This window comes from Vidua chalybeata, chromosome Z (genome assembly GCF_026979565.1).
Source record: "Vidua chalybeata isolate OUT-0048 chromosome Z, bVidCha1 merged haplotype, whole genome shotgun sequence".
Lineage (NCBI taxonomy): Eukaryota > Metazoa > Chordata > Aves > Passeriformes > Viduidae > Vidua > Vidua chalybeata.
Genome location: NC_071570.1, coordinates 22,400,485 through 22,419,435, shown reverse-complemented (window position 1 = coordinate 22,419,435; position 18,951 = coordinate 22,400,485). Strand labels below are relative to the sequence as shown.

The 18,951-nt window shown below is 39.2% G+C and overlaps 2 protein-coding genes across 6 annotated transcripts in view; one reads left to right on the top strand and one right to left on the bottom strand.

Annotated features, from left to right (window-relative positions):
• Window positions 1-3,758: 3,758 nt before the first annotated feature.
• Window positions 3,759-18,493, bottom strand: LOC128782241 (translation initiation factor IF-2-like). Its single transcript, XM_053932488.1, has 3 exons — window positions 18,309-18,493; window positions 6,020-7,268; window positions 3,759-5,021 (listed from the first exon to the last, which is right to left on the bottom strand). The coding sequence occupies exons 1-2, from the start codon at window positions 18,491-18,493 to the stop codon at window positions 6,149-6,151; spliced, it is 1,305 nt and encodes a 434-aa protein (XP_053788463.1). The 3' UTR covers window positions 3,759-5,021; window positions 6,020-6,148.
• The window catches only part of KDM4C (lysine demethylase 4C), a 247,789-nt gene continuing 235,669 nt past the window's right edge, over window positions 6,832-18,951 (top strand). For all 5 annotated transcript variants that reach the window (XM_053932680.1, XM_053932685.1, XM_053932686.1 and 2 more), the window contains exon 1: window positions 6,832-6,915. The gene's annotated coding sequence lies outside the window, so the exon portion shown is untranslated. The remainder of the gene's footprint in view (window positions 6,916-18,951) is intronic.

The following is an 18,951-nucleotide window of genomic DNA, read 5'->3' as shown; positions in this document are numbered from 1 at the left end:
CTGGTCATAAAAGGAGATCAGGTTGGTCAAAGAAGATTCATACATTTCATGTTCATTATGACTACTGACAAATCACAACTTATTTACTAAAAGATTCTACCTATGTAACCTGTAGTCAGCTAAAATTTTTTCTTAACTTTTATATTAGCTTTGTACTCTTTTCCTCTACAAATACTAACCTTTTATATCTCGCTGTAAGATACTACAGTGTAGAACTTAAGTGAAAATTAAGAGCGTGGAAATTTCCAGTTAGTACAATTTGCATTCACTTTCCAGTTTCTGAAGAAATTTAAACATAGTGCAAGTTCTAGAAAATGATGTCATACTTTGGGTTGTATACAGTTGGTTACTTTTTTCCTTTTTACTTGTTCTATGCAGTGACCTGAAGGCAGAGCTATTCCAAATACTTTCTGTATTATCACATAAAGGGATTTTAAAGACAAAAAGACAAAGAATAAACACTGTAGATGATGGAAGCAATGCTTTTTAATTTCTTTTAAAAGAAGCTTTCCTGATTTCCACCTATGAACATGGGTGCAGCAGACTTTCCTTGTAGTTGAACTTTCTTGTTAGCCAGCTTGTGGCAGAGTCAGTCTTCTTTTGACTGGAAAAATTTGCCAAAGTAGTTCATACAAACCAATTTATTTTCATGGTTTCAAATTACTTTAAGGAGTCTTGCAGAGTAAATTGGACTTCCAGCTCTTTCCATAGTATCTTTCAGCCAGTACTTGCTCAGTTGCTGTCTACTGTTTCCTCTTTGCTCCTTCATGACTTTTCTTGGGCAGAGACACACACTCTTTCAAGACACCAGGAAAAAAACTTCTCATATTCACCTGCTTAGTAAGAAAGGACAGAATATATTTCTGGATGAGGGCTTTACAGAGAGACGTAATAAATTTTTCTCAGTTCAGCCCTCAAATCACACAAATGCAGAAAAATGACAGTAATGGTTAAATGCCACTTGTTTGCAGGCTCATATTTATTAGATTCTGTGTGGACTTTGTGCATTGTTTAGAGAAGTTTAACTTATAATTTAAATGCAAGCAGTTCGATTATAGCCAAGCCTTACTTTCTGCTATTGGAATCTAAGAATATTAACTTTTTTTTTGTGGAAGAAAGATACCTTAACTACTTGGGGATGAGACAAGAAGAAGATAAAGACTGCCACCTATTGTTCCAAAATAAAGCACAGCTTCTGCATACAGCAAGAGAACATGAACATCTGAGTTCAGTGCTCCAACCATCTCTGTCACTTTCCCAAAACAAATATTTTGGTTTCCCTAACATAGGAACTTTTATCTAAGTGGAATCCATTTTGGCTCTATGACTAATTTATAAATTGAAAGACTTTTCCACATTTCAGTGAATGGTATCAACAAACCAAATTCACAGGAAGTATAAAGTACCTGGGTGAAGTATTTAATTACAAGATGTATTTGCTTTCTTTTCAGGTAAACCCATGCACATGAATTCTATTATTTATTTACAGTGGAGGCAAGAAAAAAACTGTATTCTTTGTCCTTGTCTGAATATTCATGTTCACCTTGTCATTATCATGGAGTTGTCTTTTATACATATAAAACTACTGAAGCCCATTAAAGTCATATAGGTACTTCAGACAAAATGGACAGATACTGTGAAAATTCTGATCGAGAAAACCAAAAAATATAGGTCAGAAAACAGTGTACTGAAAAGAAGACACATTCACTGACACAAAGGGGAGACAAGGTAATCTGATTATGTATTGTTATTTTTTTATCCCTTCCATACTACAGTACAATTAAGACTCTTGACCATCTGCCCAGTACTACTGGAAATCAGAACTACATTTCCCAGAAATCTGGCAGCAAGACCATGACTAAAGAAAAATCTAGTGTTACCAAATAATGAACTTTTGACTACTTGGCTGAACTGGCTGGAAGGCCAGAATCCAGGCCTCAGAGACTTGATGCCTATGTAGATTTGAAATGCACTATTCTAGCACTACAGCCTTGCAGAGACTGTATGGAATAGTCTCTCTATTTTACCCTGACATTTTTTGAGAAAAAGAGCTGTCAGCTGAAAGAAACATTGTTTCTAATGAAAGTGATTAATGTTAAATACAATAAGGGTCCCTCTATGTTTAAAAAAAAAAGTCAAGAGTAAATATAACAGAAACAAATATTTAATGTGAATTTTCAGCTTGGAAGTTCTATTTATGATTATCTAGTCTGGCCTTTGTAAGAGGTGCATAGATATTACTGAAATTTCTACATAAAGCAAAAAGATTCTGAGACAGAGGACTCAAAATGCTTTTCATCTGGATAGAATGACATTATTGGATGAAGGATACCTGCCAACTATGTCCTTGGATAAACTTACTCCCTATTTGTCCTGCTAGTGTTTTTACTGTTAATCATTCCCAGTTAAAATGTGCCTACCTTCATCTTCACATCATGGAAATGTTTAACTGCTAGAGATTTCCATGAATGAATTTCCAGAACATTATGAGTTAGAAGCTTACATATTGCTGTCAATATTTTAAAAACATGATGAAAAAGATGCAAAACCGACAGATGATACACAGTTAAAGGGAAAAAAAAAAAAAAAAAGTTGATTCTTCTGTTATATAGCATCACCAAACTGCAAACTCGTAATGAAACATACAGGCCACAGAAATTTTCAGTGGTTATTGAGAAGAAAGATGTGTGGTATTGTCTTTACAAATAATGTGATGAGTGAAGGGATGAAGGTATGGGTGTTAATGTCTTTGAAATGGGTCTTAATGTCTCTACTAACTTTGGGCAACAGGTGGTTGCAGAGCCCAAACAAGGTTCTGCACAAGCCTGAACTTCTGAACTTAGGGGTGAAATAGTAAGTTCAAGGGGGGAATATGCAGCAGGTGGTTTTGGGGGGAAAATATGTGGTTGGCAGTTCAGGAAGGCTGTACCTTCCTAGTACCTCAGCCAATGGGGAAAGGAAGAGGGCAACATTTGGCAGAGAGTTTAGGATAAAAGCAGGCTGTGCTCTCTGAAACACTGAGAGAGAAAACCCCATGGGCATGTGCCCCAGAGGACTCTCCCATTTTATCTGAATAAAGCTGGAGGACTCCTCTGTCTCCTTTTTAGACATAAAAGTCTGGCATTTGTGGACATTCCTGACACTATTACAGCCAGTACTCGCATTGTAATTTATAACTCAATGCACCATAACAGAAGCTGCAGCAATCTACACAGTCTAGACAACTGTATCAGGAGTGGGGCAAAACCTGTCCCACTGGAATCAGCTTCTCTGCTTTGGGCTAGCAGTGTTTTGTTTCTGCTATTTGCTGCCATCTCATGTGTTTCAAGAAGTATTGCAGTGGAATTCTAGAAGTCAGCATTTCATACATCTAAAATAACTTTAGATAGCTATGTGACTACAATGTTAGGAAAATACATTACTTAAAATTCTGATATGATTTTTTAGTGTTGCTGCTATGTGATATGGAAATGACCTACATTTAAAACCAGAATGAAATATTCTGCTCCAATTTGGGTGAAATAGCATGCTGTGACCAGTTTTCCACTCTCAGTATATGAAGGACATTGACAGGCTTCCAGACGTCCAGCAGAAGGCCACAACATTGTCAGGGACTGGAGAATATCTCTAATGAGAAGCAACTGATGGAGCTAGGTCTGTTCAGCCTTAAGAGGATGGGGCTTCAGGGCAACCTTATTGCTGTCCACCATTACCCAGTGGGTGGGCATAGCAAAGATGTGTGAGAAACAACTCCTCACTTCTAAAATTTTCAGGGTTTATTAAACCTTCACAGATACAACAAAGAACTGAATAAGGAAAAAGGGCAGAGATCCATGAGCATATGACTGATCACCATGTGCTCATCTACAAAATGGCTGCTCCACCTTTATATACCATGCATCAGGCAACCCTGGTCACTCCCAAAATCTTCTTCTTTGCTGTCCATTGGTGGAGCCTACTTCCTTGCTACTTGATTGGAGGTCAGGTGTTGCCATGCCCCGCCTCCCTAGTAACAAGCCTTCCTTGACAGCCAAAGCTGTCTGATTACAATAATTCAGAGTGGGGAAGGGGACTATGGGGAGAACAGTGGATGTCCAAACAACAAACAATGAAACTTCTCTTAACATACACAAAATATTAATCTCTTAATTGTGAGAGCCAATCATCATATTACCCATCTATAACAGATGGAGCCTCCTTGGAAAAACACAATGATCAGACAAGACAAGCACATTCATTGTAATACAGGAAATTCAGGGTATGTTATGGAAAAAAATTTCACCACGAGTGGTAGCACACTGAAACAGGGACCTGGAAGTGTCACAGAAGACAAATTTGTAACTCAAACAGATGTCAACTCCTCAAATCAGGAATGGTTCCTGACTACTGTGAAATAAAAAAAATACACTGTCACACAGAAAAAAAAGAAAATTTTTTTTTTTTTTTGTTCAGAAGTTTATGATACCCTAGATATTGTATCAGCAACTTAAAGCACAGGAACAGGTTATCCTTTTCTCTTAGAGGTTGTTGTCATGGGACCAGGGTATTTGTTACTAGCTAACCCTAATCTAAAAACATAGCCCAAAACATGAAAGCCAGGAAGAAAGTGCAGAAAAGCTTTCTTAAATCTGAGTAATTAAAAGATTCTTCCTCCCAGGTAGAACATGGCAGCAAATTCACAGGTGCTTTGAGATGCACCCATGCAAGATAAGCATGTACTGGAAATACTGTGCCAGAGCAGTTTAATAAAGCCAAAATGCTGATTTATTGATCACACATTGCTACATAACTATTCTGAAAAAGGCCCCTGTCCTTACTTCCATCTATCAAAACAGAAGTTCTTAGCTACTGGCTTTGAAAAACGATGCCAAGGCATAGCTTTCCATAGCCACAGCACTATGAAGATTAATGCTCTCACACTACCCATGTGCACCCTTAGTCCATAACTTGGGACTGGCTTGAGCCAGTGGCTGTTGGAGATGCATGCTCTAGCAATTTGTGACCTCACAGAGAGTTGTAACCTGAAAAAAACAACAGATGAGGAGAGTGTTGACTTGATAAAACGCCAAGAGTTATCACTGTACTTTCTCTTCAACAAATACTCTGCATGAGTCTTAGAGATCACATTTGAAAACAATGTAAAGTCATCAATCTTTTCTGCTTCCTAGTGAACTAGCAAGCAGATAACAATGAGAAACTGCATTCAGCTGCACATTTTTCTTGTAAGCATTAAAAAAGTATTTTATTAACCCCACCAAAGGTTTAAGGAAGAAGGTAATTGACTCCTTCTGTTTCTTCTACTCATGTTCAGTAAAATGAAATTTGTTTCCCTAGGCAGAAGAGGAGGACTCATTTTAGACACTGCTAGACATAGTAGTGCCCTACAGAGATATTCAGAGATAGAGCTGCACAAATTTGGTTAGTGCATAATATTGTGTTGAAATGAAAAAATAACATAAATGTCTCTGAGCACAGCAAACTTACAGCAATAGGTATGCTCCCCCGCCCACCCCCCCCCCCAAAAAAAAAAAAAAAACCAGCCCAGAAAGTCCTGTATTTTCGGGCTTCTTTAGTATTAAAAAAAGTCTTTGACTCTCAAAGTTGAATATAATTATAACTTCTTTTAACATCATAGGTATACATGAGGAAGGACTAAAGAGGTCTTGTCCTTCGGTCATATTCTGGTTGTTTTTTACTACTTTCCAGAACACTGCAAGCAGAAGCAAAATAAAAGATTAACATAGATTACTGATGAGTAAGAAAAGGCAAACCATATCACAGTGAACTACAGACCGATTCATTTTAGCAGCATCTGAACAGTCAAAATTATACCATGTGTATACCATGAAGTGTCAGTGTACCATGGCACTTCAGAAAGGAAAGACATCCCATTGAGCACTATGGGCCTTTGTCACCAAAAGCAACACAAAACTTTTGCAAACAAAACCACACTTGTACAGCAGTACTGCTTGATATGAGACACTATGGCATACAGATTAATTAGGATAACCATGCCGACCTTGCAGCTTGCTCTGAGAGATCCACCAGGTTACAACAGGAGTAAGTGTAGAGGGATTTCTTCACAAAAAGGGCTGTTAGTGGAATCGATTGCCGAGGAAGGCGATGGAGTCACCGCCCCCGGAAGTGTTCAAGAAAACATCTGGCACTCAGTGCCACGCTCTAGCTGACTTGGTGGCGTTCGGTCATAGGATGGATTCGATGGCCTCAAAGGTTTTTTCCAACATAACCGATTCTGTGATTCTCTAACAGACCGGACTGCTCTAAGCTTTGCGCTGGCATTTTCCCCGCGTGCGTCCCGGTAAGCGCACAGGCCGCTCACGGGCCCGGCCCAGAGAAGAGGGCAGCTCCTTTCCGGCCCACAGAAGCGGTGGATCCGGCCAAGAAGGCTGCGAGGTCGGCCCGACCCGCTGCCTCCTCCGCTTTCCCACAGCGCCGATTGCCCGCCCGGAAGCGCCCTCGACTCCGCCCCCAGCTCCTGGCACGTGACGCACCAGGCGCCGCGCCCTGGGTCACGTGCGCTGCCCCCTGCGAGCGCGCGTGCGCGTCCAGCAGCTGTCATCCGAAATCTGGGAGCGAGGCGTCTGCCGCGCGGGCAGGGCAGGGGTAACGACAGCCTCGCGGGGACGGGGGACTCGGCAGCGACGGCAGGGAGCAGGCCTGCCCCTGCCCCCGCCCCCGCTCTTGCTCCTGCTCTCCTCTCCTCTCCTCTGCCCTGCCCAGTCCCCTCCCCTCCCCTCCCCTCCCGTCTCGTCCCGTCCCGCACCGCCTCGCCCCGCCCCACCTGCCCCTCCATCCCTTCCTCCGGCCGCGCCTGGCCGCTGGAGCCTCTCCCGGACAGGTGTGGAGGGGGCGCTGAGCTGGCCCTGGCGGCGGCCGCGGGTGTGCGGCGAGGAGGTATGGGGCTGCGAGCGGGGGAGGCGGCGGGGCGGCCGAAGTGCGTCGGGGCCAGGTCGGAGCTGGGTCCCGGCGGCGAGGCATCGCCGGGCGGGCCCAAGTTCCGGGGCGCGGGGCGGAGCGGCCGAAATGCCCCCGGGCAGCTCCCGAAAGCGTGAAGGGGGACGCGGCAGTCCCCGCGCCGGGAGGGGATGGGTGCGGGGTCTTCGTGCCGCGGACGAGAGGGTGGGGGCTGGGACCGAGGTGAGGAAGCGAAACCGGCAGCAGTGGGAAAAGTGGGTCTGCCGTTCCTGCTCGCGGCCGGCAGTTGTGGGTCGGGGCTGCCGGTGGGAGTTCCGGACTCCGGGAGGATTCTTCGCGTGGTCGAAATGCGTGGACGCAGTGAAATAGAGCTTTATCTCTCTCCGTGTCTGTCAGGGCTTTGATGAAATGAAATTGTTGCGGGCTTTCCGGATAGTCTCTTTTTGGTGCAGCTCGTTCGTTCCTGCGCGTAGCTAAGACTTCAGGGTTGTGTGCTGAGTGAAGAACTGAATTAAGCGCCTGTTCCACATCTGTCCACGGTTATAAAACGCTTTCGACGCTGGTTTTGGGATCAGGTCTCTGCCATAGTAGTAGTCTTCTCTTAGTGAGCTTACTCTTCTCTGATTTTAGCTGGAAAGTGAGTGGGAAGTGTGCACAAAATATTATTTTTCATAGGTTAACTATGTTAGGAAAAATACTCGTGTGTCCGTGTGTTTTTTAAAACAATTATACTAGCTCAGAAAATAAACAGCATTTATATTTTACTTTTTGAAGTGCAGATTTATGATTCTTTGCTGAGAATTACCAACTATAGGAACTGAAGTTACTATTTAGTGGCTACTAAATGAGCACTTTTTAAGTGGAATCACTTTTTCCACAAGAAAGAAACTTAGTGACACCTAATGCAGTGGGGTTTTTTTATGTATATGGGATCAAATTTGACTTGGGCTTTACCTTTATTTTTGCTTGTACTGTCATAAATAGCTGGTGTCATTGCTTCAGAGAAGTATTTTCCAAACATAAGAAGATGGAAAACACAAGCATGATTCCTGTTTCAGTAGGTGAAATGAGAGTAAGTTGAACTACTGACCCTCATACTATTTTTTTTCTCAGCTTAAATTTGAAGTGGTGTTGGTGGTATCAGTGTCCTTTCTAAAGACTGACCCAGGAAACAATATGTATCACCCAAATATGTGGACATAGTTAAATAGCTGTTGGATCAGATCTGGAATAAAGTATATGGGAGGAAAGTCTTTTGTCAGTGTTTGTTATTAAAAAAACCTAATCTGATTTGGTCTCAGAAGTCTTTTATTTTTAATGGTAAATATGATAAAATAGGAAAAAAATCAAATCATGTAAGTTTTACTCTTTAATTATTGCTGAATATTGCATGGAGTATTTAGTATCTCTTGAGCTAATTTTAATCAAATCAAATAAATAGTTCTGCACTAAATCTGAGTGCACAATCAATATTGCGTTCAAATAATAAAATTATATTGTCAACTGCTCATTATTAGAATATTCCTAAGGTAATATTAGCAAACATAGTAATTATTAAGAATGCAATTTTATGCTTAACTGTATTATAAAATTTTGGGTCGAGTAGGTTATAGATTAAGGACTTTCTGAGTTTAAGCAGCTCTTAGTTGCTCTGATTCTTAATTCTGCACTTTGGTATTCAATTCACTTTGATATTCAATTTTTTTCTTAGTTTTCTTTTAGTGAGATGTATTTCATCAACATCATGCTAAACAGAATGTGAGTAGGGTTGTGGTGCTGTTAAAGGTGGTATTTCTATCCTACCACCTCCAATTTAAATTAAAAAAGCCTCACCCTAACAACTTTTGAAACATGAATTCAGTACACATGGAGCTTCGAAGGGAAGATGTATTACTATAATTCTTCAATATAAGGTATTTGCAAGATCTCTAAATGATCACAGGGATGGTTCAAAAAATGATGTTGTGAAATGTTAAAATTTTAGTACTTCTCTAGTAAAAAACCTCCATAGTCACTTGATAGTTTGATAATTCATCTCTCAAAATCAGCAAGTGATGTAGTGAGTTCTTTTCTTGATTTTTGTTTAGAATCACAGAAGACACATAGGATATTTTGAAGATAAACAATATTTTGTACTTGGAGAGTAGTAACTGTTGTGTAATCAAATCATATAATGAAGGTGTTAATAAGAATTTGCTGGTCCAAAGTCCCAATATCTGTTCTAAATGAAGTCTTATTGTAGTTTTGTTGTATGAAGACTTAGAGTTTGTTTGCTTCAGGTTTTGTAGGTGGCATTGTATGTCATAATTAATTCTGCTATAGTCTTGCCCTTTCCTCCAACTTATTTTCACCAATTTAAAATTACGGAATTACACATAGCAGTTGAGTTGTTGGCTTTGTCTGTGTGAGTAGTTGTACTACTGAGTTATGCAAGTACTCATTTTATCTGTAATTTTGTTTATGTCCAACATTTGCGACAATATTTGGGACATTTTGAGGCTATTTGGGACAATATACTTGGGACACTGTATTTGGGATAATATACCCTGAAAACTGAGGACCATCTATATAATCATTATAATCTGTATAAACAAAGATTAGAAAACATGTCAGGATTTGAAATTTAAGTTTTTAGAGTTAAAGTTCAAAACACATCTCGTAGTGAAAACTGAATTCTGAAAAAATCCAGTGTCTAGTCAGTTTCTGATTCTCAGACAAGGAGGGATAATTCATTGACTGATGCAGATATTTTAGGGAATTTTTACAAACAAAATACGCTCCAGGTCCTTTGCGGCATTCCTGCCAGTAATATGTAGAGTCACTTGATTGGATTGTTGGGATTTACCTCATTACACCTGTGATATCCCGCTGGATTTTGTGTAATAAAATTAAAAGACTATTTATTAGCAGGTAGCTTGTCTCTGAAAAGACCTAGATAAATATGTAAATTCAGGGTAGATGTTGTATGACAGACATTACTGTGCTCAGTTATTTCACTTTCACAGTTTATTTCTTTGATTAAAAAAGTATTTAAGTTGCCAAAATGGTAAATGAGCCTATGGCTTTGAAGCTGGAAAAATTGTCTATAATCAAAAACTGTTTTGAAAAAGAGTAATTTCCATTTAAGATTAAATTGGGGAAAAGTGTAGAAGTCTGTGAACTGAGCTACAAATAAAGACATAGAAACAGAAACGTGGGAGAAACTCCAAGTTTTAGAAATCAAACTCTTCATGTCTGGGTTTGACTTGATGGAAGTATTTGGAGTATTTGATTTGAATAAATTATGATAAATATTTCAAAACGGAGATAAGTAAAATATTTAAAACTTGGAAAAACAATAGAGGGGAAAACGTTTTCTTAACATTTGCCTCTGTTTGCAACATTTGCAACGATTTGTTGCCGTTGAAGTTTACAGTATAGCTTATACTTACATGAGTTGGTGAAACTTCTATACTCACAGTGTAGAAATCTCCTTTAGATTTATTGTGATGCAGCTGTGTGCAGAGTCATAGAATGTCCTGAATTAGAAGGGACACACATGGACCCCTGAGTTCATCTCCTGGTTCTGTACACGACCACTCCAAAAATCACACCATGTGTCTGATAGCATTGTCGAAATGCTTCTTGAACTCTGTCAGGCTTAGAGCTGTGACCAGTTTCCTGGAGAACTCATTCCAGTGCCCACCCACCCTCTGGGTGAAGAACCTTTTCCTGATATCCAACCTATAACCTCCCCTGACACAACTTCAGGCCATTTCTTCTGGTGTGTCACTCTCACCACAGAGAGTGCCTGCCCCTCCTCTTCCCATCATGAGGAAGTTGTAACTGCAGTGAGGTCTCCCCTCAGCCTCCTCCAGATTGAGCAGTGGTCTTAGCTGCTCCTCATACGGCTTCCCTTCAAGACCCTTTAGAGTTGAACTTGCTCCATTTGTCTGATATAATATTATGGGTAGGAGCCATGTAGCTCCCAGATACCATTCTGTGAGTTCATTAGGTGGTCTGCCACTCCGGTTAAATGGTATGTCATTTCAGGGGCCTGGGATCAGTCTGGAGTGAGGAGCTTTTGGTCATGCAAGCTGATCATATGTGTGGTTTGCTTTAGTGTGCATGCTTTCAGTCATAACAACAGAAAGGCATGACATTGCTGGATATGGCTTGGCCACTAGGTATTTGTTCTGTGGTAAATCAGACCAAAATGTGAGGGCAGTGGAATTGCAACTAGTCTTTGGATTATGAAATTTTTTATGAGAATGTAAGTCTTCACTGAAAGTGAACTTTTTTAGTGGTGCAGGAATGCAGTTTCAGATGTTCCATAACTAAGCAGCTTTAAGAGAGACAAGTAAATCTTTCTGTTTCTCAGGTTATAGAGCCTCATTTATGTGTTTTGTGGTTTTTGTTTATTCTTTTTTCTCCCCTTTCATACTGTCCTTCAGCTTCTAATATATGATTTGTGATATAGTGGTTCCTTGGGAAAATTATTATCACAGTTACTGTAGCATATCCCTGAAAAAAGGATATATGTTTTGATGTTAAGGGCTTGTGAAATCCAAGCTATAAGCGTGTCTTTTGGGAGGGGACCTGTTGAAGGAGTTAATTAATTGCCATATAGGCAGAAATGACAGGCCTACTAAAACTCTGCTTAAAAAAGTGCTTAATTAGGAAGGAGTTCACATCTACCACCTGTGATTTCTATCCCCAGCATTATCATAGGCTGCATTAGCAATGAATATTTTCCTGAAATTTTAGGTACTTGTAATACAAGTTTTTGAAAACTGAGAGATGGAATCTTTGAGGACTACACCCAAGTTTGAAAATGCTACACAGTTGATGGTTTACTTGCATCTTAAATAGTGCTTTCAGCTTGGATATTTTTTTTCCCTTGACTAAAAGTAATATACTGGAACTGGTAGAGGTCCAGATGATCAGAAGTATGGAATGGATTTTCTGTAGTGAGACTAGAAGTTTTCTGCTTAGGAGAGAAATAGACTATGAGACCATGGTAAAGATCTGTAAGACCTGTATGGTCTGAAGGTAGATAAGAGCAGTTAGATAGTTGTTCTCAGCTTGCACATAAGCTATGAGATGAAACTAAAATGTGAAATATTCAACATACACAGAGGAAGATATATCACTTAGCATATTTTTGTTTGTAGAGTGCTTCATCATGAAATGTTTTGGATATTAAAGGCCTACAGAAGTTCAAAATCATGGGGGAAAACCATCAAACTCTGCAAAATGCAGTAATATCCTCTCTGTTTAAGGATTCCTTGGTATATACATTGCTGAAGAATTAGATGGTATTCTGAAAATGTGTATTATAAGCTACCCTGACACTTATTTATATCTAGATACCTGCTGTTAGCAATTGTAAAGATGTGGAGACTAGTTAGGTTCTTGATAACTTACTTTTGCCATTGCTGGAGGCTGTTACATGCTGCTTCCAGCTAGGACTATGGATTTCATACATGTGTTTTATTAAAAAAAAAAAGTAGAAACTCTTGAATCTTGAGTGGCAGATAAAAATGACAAAAATACTTTTTCTGTAGTTTGTTTTTTTTTTTTTTTCCTTTGCCCTTTGTCCCAGATCACTTATTTTAAGATGTTTTTCATGCTGTGAGCCTGGTTGGGAGAAGAATATCTACAGAATGAATTCAGGTAATTTTTCAGTTCAAAATTTATGGGCTCAAATTAAGCCAATTTATAGTTTTGAAACATTGTTGCTGTAGGGTAGTACCAGACATAGAAATATAAACTTGTAATGAAGCTTGCAAACTATTTAGAGCTTTGTGGTAAAATAGAGGTGGTTTCAGGATCTTCAGAATATGGTTATCTGCCAGATTCTTGGTTTCTTAAGTTTGTAGAATCTATTAAAATCTTCAATACTCCTAACATTTATAAACTTGAGTCTTTCTGATGATGGTGGATATCTGAAGAATACAAACCTAACCATGAGATTTGGCGTCATATCACAAATACAAAGCATTATGTTCCATATATTTATTTTCACTGTTAATACAGTCAAATAACCTAAGTAACAGATTTGGAATTCCTGATAGATAGGATCTCTTTTGAAGCCAGATACATAAAGTAGGCAGACGTAATTGCTTGCACATTTACCGTTATTAAAGGAACAATTCAAACATAAGTGTGCAAACCCAAATTGCACTGAGCATTAACTATTTGCATGCCCAGTAACAGTTGAACATGCAAACTGTACTTTTTATGTTTCCAGTTATCTGAAAGTGCACTAATCCAGTATTTTGGATTTTTGAATTTGCTTTGCTGAACAGTACAAGGAGTTGGATGGTACCTACTTACAGAATATGCTAACAACTTCTTAAAAATGATGAATCTACTCACAGAGTTTTTACTTTTAAGTAAAATCGCTGTTGAAACTAATACAGATTAAGGCACAATTTTCTACTACTTGTTTCCTTTCCTGCTTGTGCAGACCTAGTGGTGCAAACATGGTTATTGTGCAAAACAGCCTCAAAATAAAAATGCCGGGGCTTCCCGTACATGCCTTTCTCTGGACAAGTTTGTTTTCTTGTTGTTATCTACTGAAAAAAGTTCCCAGGAAGAATTCTTTGTCAAATGTTTGTTGTCCCATAGTTAGTGTGGGTGAAAATTTTCAAGAAAAGGAAAAAAAAAAAGTGTGTTTTAGTTAATTTACCTGTGGGAAGTGGTGACCTTTAGAGATTTGATTTTTTGTCCCATCTTCCTTCATACTTTTTTCTTCTGCTGGAGCTTGCTTTATGTAATTTGTTTAATTTTGATAGTGGATTAAAGCTTGTGGACATTGCAATTTTATGTATTAGAGCACACAGATTAAAATAATCTCATCTTTCAAAATATGAACACATTTATTTTATGATGCAGTAGCCTATAGTTATTTATTACTTTTCCATGTTAGTTAATAATTTTGTGTATAGCAGAGTAGATGTATTAGTCTGTGCTTTTTTGTTTTTTTTTTTCAACAGTGCTTTCAGTAGAGGGGACTGCCCAAAGTAGGCAGTCAAGAGATGCCTCCCAGAAAGCATCTTAGGAAGAACTATTTTGTCAAGTCTTGTGTAGTGTGGAGCCAGAAAGTTTGGATTCCCCACTGATGATGGGTGGACTTCACAGTATTGGTTAGTTTATTTTTGACTAGAAGCTAAAAGAAGTGTATAGCCTTCAGAGCATAGTATTAAGGCGGAGAGAGACTATTGTAATACTGAAAGGTGGTTTAATGTAGTGAAGGCTACAGGTTTTTGTGTCTTTTAACTAACTGCAAATTAACACATGCTGTTTTTCTAGTGTGTGGACATTACAAAGAAACAGTTCAATGTTTTGGCAGTGGAGGCTGGAAATTGTAGCTGCCTGGTACTAATTTGTAATGGCAAGCTTTAGTTGACTGTGGTGGGATATAGAGGTCCTTCCCTTTTCTTAGGATATAGAAGAAACAATTATGTAGATTTTGCAATTACCAAAAACATGTGGAATAAAATGTGTTATCAAGCATGTAATATACACTTCTGTTCTTTAGTATCAGCTTTGTTATGTACAAGTCATGCACTTCAGAATGTGCAGGATTTGTTTAGAAAGCACTTTTCCTGTCATCATAGCTAGTGAAATGCATTTGCAGCTTGGATTGTATAAATAATTGTAGCATTAATGAGATTTCATCTTGCTTTATGTGTGCTTTTCTAGTGTTGATCTCTAGTGTTTTTAGTTCTTCAGATTTCTTGGGCTACATACTGGCATAAATGTGGATGATTGAACTTTGCTGAGCTCATGTTTTCACTTCTGCAGTATTAAGACTAATGTAGGATTAATATTCCCCTAGCTGATCATTTGAGGATTTAACAGGGCCTTACAATGGCTATAAACTTTTCAAAAGAAGGATGCGGTTCTTTAATCTAGCTAGACAACTTAGCTCTTTAGCTGGCAACTTTGGACAAACTACATGCTTGTATTTTTATTTAAATTCTGAGTTGTTTAATGAGACACTTTTAAGACATAGCCAGACTACTTGGTCACCAAGAAATTGAGGGTTTATGGACAGGCTGTGGAGTTTATTGGATCAGGTTCATAGCTTGGGCTTGTTTGGCTAAAGCTTTCCCCATGATTAGCTAAAAAGCTTCTTTCAATGTTATGTAAAGTGCTAATGCATGATAATTTGAGTGAGGTTTGTTCACATTTATTCACACTATCCTTTGTTTTTCTGGGTAATTATGGGCATATTTGTCAGCGTGCAGTACTGTTGTGCAAGGGGACTGAAAATGTCTGATTACAATGCTGATATGAGGGACTTATACACAGGGAAATTTTACAGTTATTCTATATTACTTGTCTCTCTATTTCATAAAGTGCATCCTGGGCATGTTTGCCTTCTTTTTATAACTTTGTATTTTCTAATATTTTGCACATTTTCATTGTGTAGTAGTCAATAAAAGCTCTGGAAGTTTTATTTCTTAGATTGTACAGCTATGTAATATCACAAAATAGGTAATTACGTAGACACCTAAGTGCAATAATTAAGTTAGCAATAATATCATTGCAGTGCAGATTTTGCCTTAGAATGGTCTCCTCGTAGTTGTGATTTTGTCTGCAGGAGAACCTCTGAAGGCCTCTTAACTATGACACTGGAGTATGTATTACGCTCTCTTGTCTTAATGATTTGGCCAGGGTATAACTGAGTTCTTGTGTGTGAGAAAAATACCAAAAGTAGGCATTGTTTGGAGAAAGAATGTAGGACTCTGGAGTTCCACAAAGTCCTTGAAAGAATTACATATTGTGTTAGGAGTTAACAGAATTGAATTGGAAGGCCAACATTTTCTGATTAGTTTGTAGCATAGCAATATTTTTTGTGTTAAATTTAGGCCATGTAACTCAGTACTTGTGCCTACTGTTTCAGATTAGTGTTTGTAATGAAGAAATGCAATAATGAAATTGTAAAACAGATTTAAGAAGTTACAACTGATAGATCATAGTTATAAAGAAGGTGTTGAGTTACTAAGAAATCATAAAATTAATAGAAACAGCTAATGGACTTCCAGCATAGCAAATTCTTCATAGCCTTTATTATCTTTCTGCCACCTGATCTAAAGATGTTATATAGTCGAATCTTCTTAAGGAGTTCTTGCAAACATTGTGCTTATCAAGGAGCAGCTTTACCCAGTAAGTTAGTGAGAAGGTGTTTTTAACTGAGGAAGAAGTGTTATACAAGAGCATGGATTGGATGACAGCATGGCTGGTCTGTGTGCTCATTGCTTAGGGGCCTGGACCCTAAGATAGATGGAAGCTGGTAGAAAAAAGATCTGTGAAGGGCAGGATTTGTATTTTTTACACTGCAATGAAGCTGGGCAAAAATTCAGCCTTTCTAATGCTCTACACATGTCTTCATAATTAGTTCAAAGTTATTAATTCTGCTTGTGATACACACTGAGGTTCCTCATAGTACAATATGTTACATGCTTAAGCATGGTCTTAGTTACGGTGAGATAAGGGAATAATCTTGTGAGTATCTTCACAAACAGGATTTTAAGAGTCTGGTAGCCAGGCAAGAATGCTGATGTGTGATTGTGACAGTTAGTGTGAGTTAATAATAGTTTAACAATTGGTTAACAATCCTTAAATAACTGAATTTCTTCATTGTGTCAAAGTGCCAGGGTATATTCAGTTGATTTGGTACAGGGCTATTTTTAGAGCAGCTTTTCTATGAAAATTGGTGTGCTTTGGTGACATGTTTTGGTTAAGAGGAATTTTTATCATGCTAATTTATGCAATAATAACTTTGTTGTGCCTGGTGCTTGAAATCAGACATTGGCCAAAATAATCCTGCAGCTTTTCTAATTGCTGAACCACTTGAATATGGATTTTTCTTGTTTCCTTACCCTTTTGCATAAAGACTACAGGAAATCAGATGTATTTAAAACTTTTACCCTTTCACATTAAAAAAAAAAATTAATTACAAAGAAGAGAGAGCCTCAGGCTTATAGGAAAGAATACAGGCTCTGTGATTTCTTATGCTCTTCACACACAGAGAAGATGAGGATTAAAAGGTTGATAATAGGTTTCCTTTTGACTCTGATTTTCTGTATGCATAATTTAATTTCATATGTTTACATAGCAACTGCAAGTTAATTGGTAAATCAATTTATACTTTTGGAAATGGGCTTCATCTGTGATGTAGTGAAAGGTGATGCAGGTGACATCTGACACTGTGTGCTTGTGTGTTAGTATTAACTGGCAGAATTAATACTAGCTTGTGTGCTTAGCTAGTACAGGGCTGTGTTTGGGATTCGGTATGAGAATAATGCTGATAACACACTGATGTTTTGGTCATTGCCCAACAGTGCTTAATCTCAATCAGGGACTTTACAGTGTTTTGCACTCTTCCAGTAAGGAGATGCACAAAAGTCTGGGAGGGACCTGACCAGGAGAGATGACCTGAAGTGGCCGAAGGGCTATTCAATACTGCAGAATGCCATGCCCAGTATATAACATGGGTGAGCTACTCAGAAGAGTGGCTGACGACAGTTTGTATTGTGTATCACTTGGGCTTTTTTGGGTTTTACCTCTTTCTCTCTCTATGATAATAATAAATAAAAATAATTTTTACTTTGTTTCAGTTATTAAGCTGTTCTTAACTCATACATTTTTACTTTTTTCCTGATTCTCATTCCAGTCTCATTATGGATGGGGGAAGTGTGATCAGCTGTGTGGTATTTAATTGCCAGTTTGGCACCCCGTGTTTGGCATGAAGGGTTGAGGTAACCACAGATCTGATCAGAGCATGTTGGAAGAAATTTGTTACAAGCAATTTTTTTGTAAGGTTAGTGAAGAATTTTGTGAATGGCAGATGGCACATGGTGATTTATACTTGGAAATTGCAGCAAATGTGTATCTTGTCACTTGCCTAAAGTTCAGTCCTTTCAAGAGTACTATACCCTGGTATGAAATAGAAATGACTTTTTCTTTTAGTCTGCCTCAATGTAGAAATGGAAATCAGAGGAAATGCTGATTTTATATGTATAGCTTACTTGCTTTTTTTCTCTGTTGAAATTTTCAGAGAATAAGCAGGAATATAGTCTTGTTAAACTGCTGGTGGTGAGAACTAGAAAATCCAAGTGCTCTTCCTCTGTATTTGCAGTGTGAGTGAGAAGTGAATAAGTGGTTGTCATGGTTTAATGTAGTTGAGTTCTTAGTTAAGGAAAAAAATTTATGAGCTATGGAAGTGATTCCCTGTAAGCATCTTCCTGCAGACCTGGCAGAACCAATCAGCTAGCTAGTTTTGAATATTGACACTCTATTAAACCACTTAAGATAGCTGAATGGGCCTTGGTGAAATCACACTTAAAGACGAACAAGCCCTGGGACTTGCTTCCAGCCTTTGAACAGGTAACTGGATGCTGGCCAGGCCAGGCCTTGCTCCGCTGCGTGGCCCATGTGGCCTGGCACGGTGGGGCCCTGCTCTGCTGCAGCGCTGGCTGGGCTGGGACCCACTCTGCCACATGGCCAGGTCGACCTGCAGCATGGCTTGGCTGAGATTCTGCCACCACAGAGTTCCAGCCATGGCCGGTGGGCCAAGCTGGCTCTGCTTGGCTTCAGGTGGAACCGAGCGAGGCTCCGCTCCAGCTGTGAGCTGCTAAGCCATCCTGCCGGCATCATGGAAAACCATGCAGCTGAGAACAGAGGTGGCCCTGCACAGAAAAGCAGCCCCGTGGCTGGAATTGAATTTTCTGGCAGGGGCCAGAAAAGAGCCATGCAGCCAGAACGGCTGCTGCCCTGGCAGAGATCACATGACCATCCATAGGCCACAGTGGGATATTAACTCTTTTAGTGCACGGATGAAACTTGCAGACATCAATCCTCTCTCAAGTGAGAGAAAAGGGAAAAGGTGAAGACGTGTAAAGAAAATAACATGGAGACACCAAGGTCAGTGAAGAAGGAGTCATATCCCTGATGGGATGAAAATGAGGATATGGGCTTAGTCTTGGGCTGAGGTTCTCTTGTAAGGCTGTGGTGAAGATA

Bases quoted from the DNA above. Each gene is read 5' to 3' on its own strand.
- LOC128782241 (XM_053932488.1), bottom strand. From the start codon at position 18,493: ATGGCTGGAACTCTGTGGTGGCAGAATCTCAGCCAAGCCATGCTGCAG. The intron at 7,269-18,308 runs GCTGGAAGCAAG...GACCACGCGAAG, and splicing joins ATCCAGTTACCTGTTCAAAG to AATCCTCCCGGAGTCCGGAA.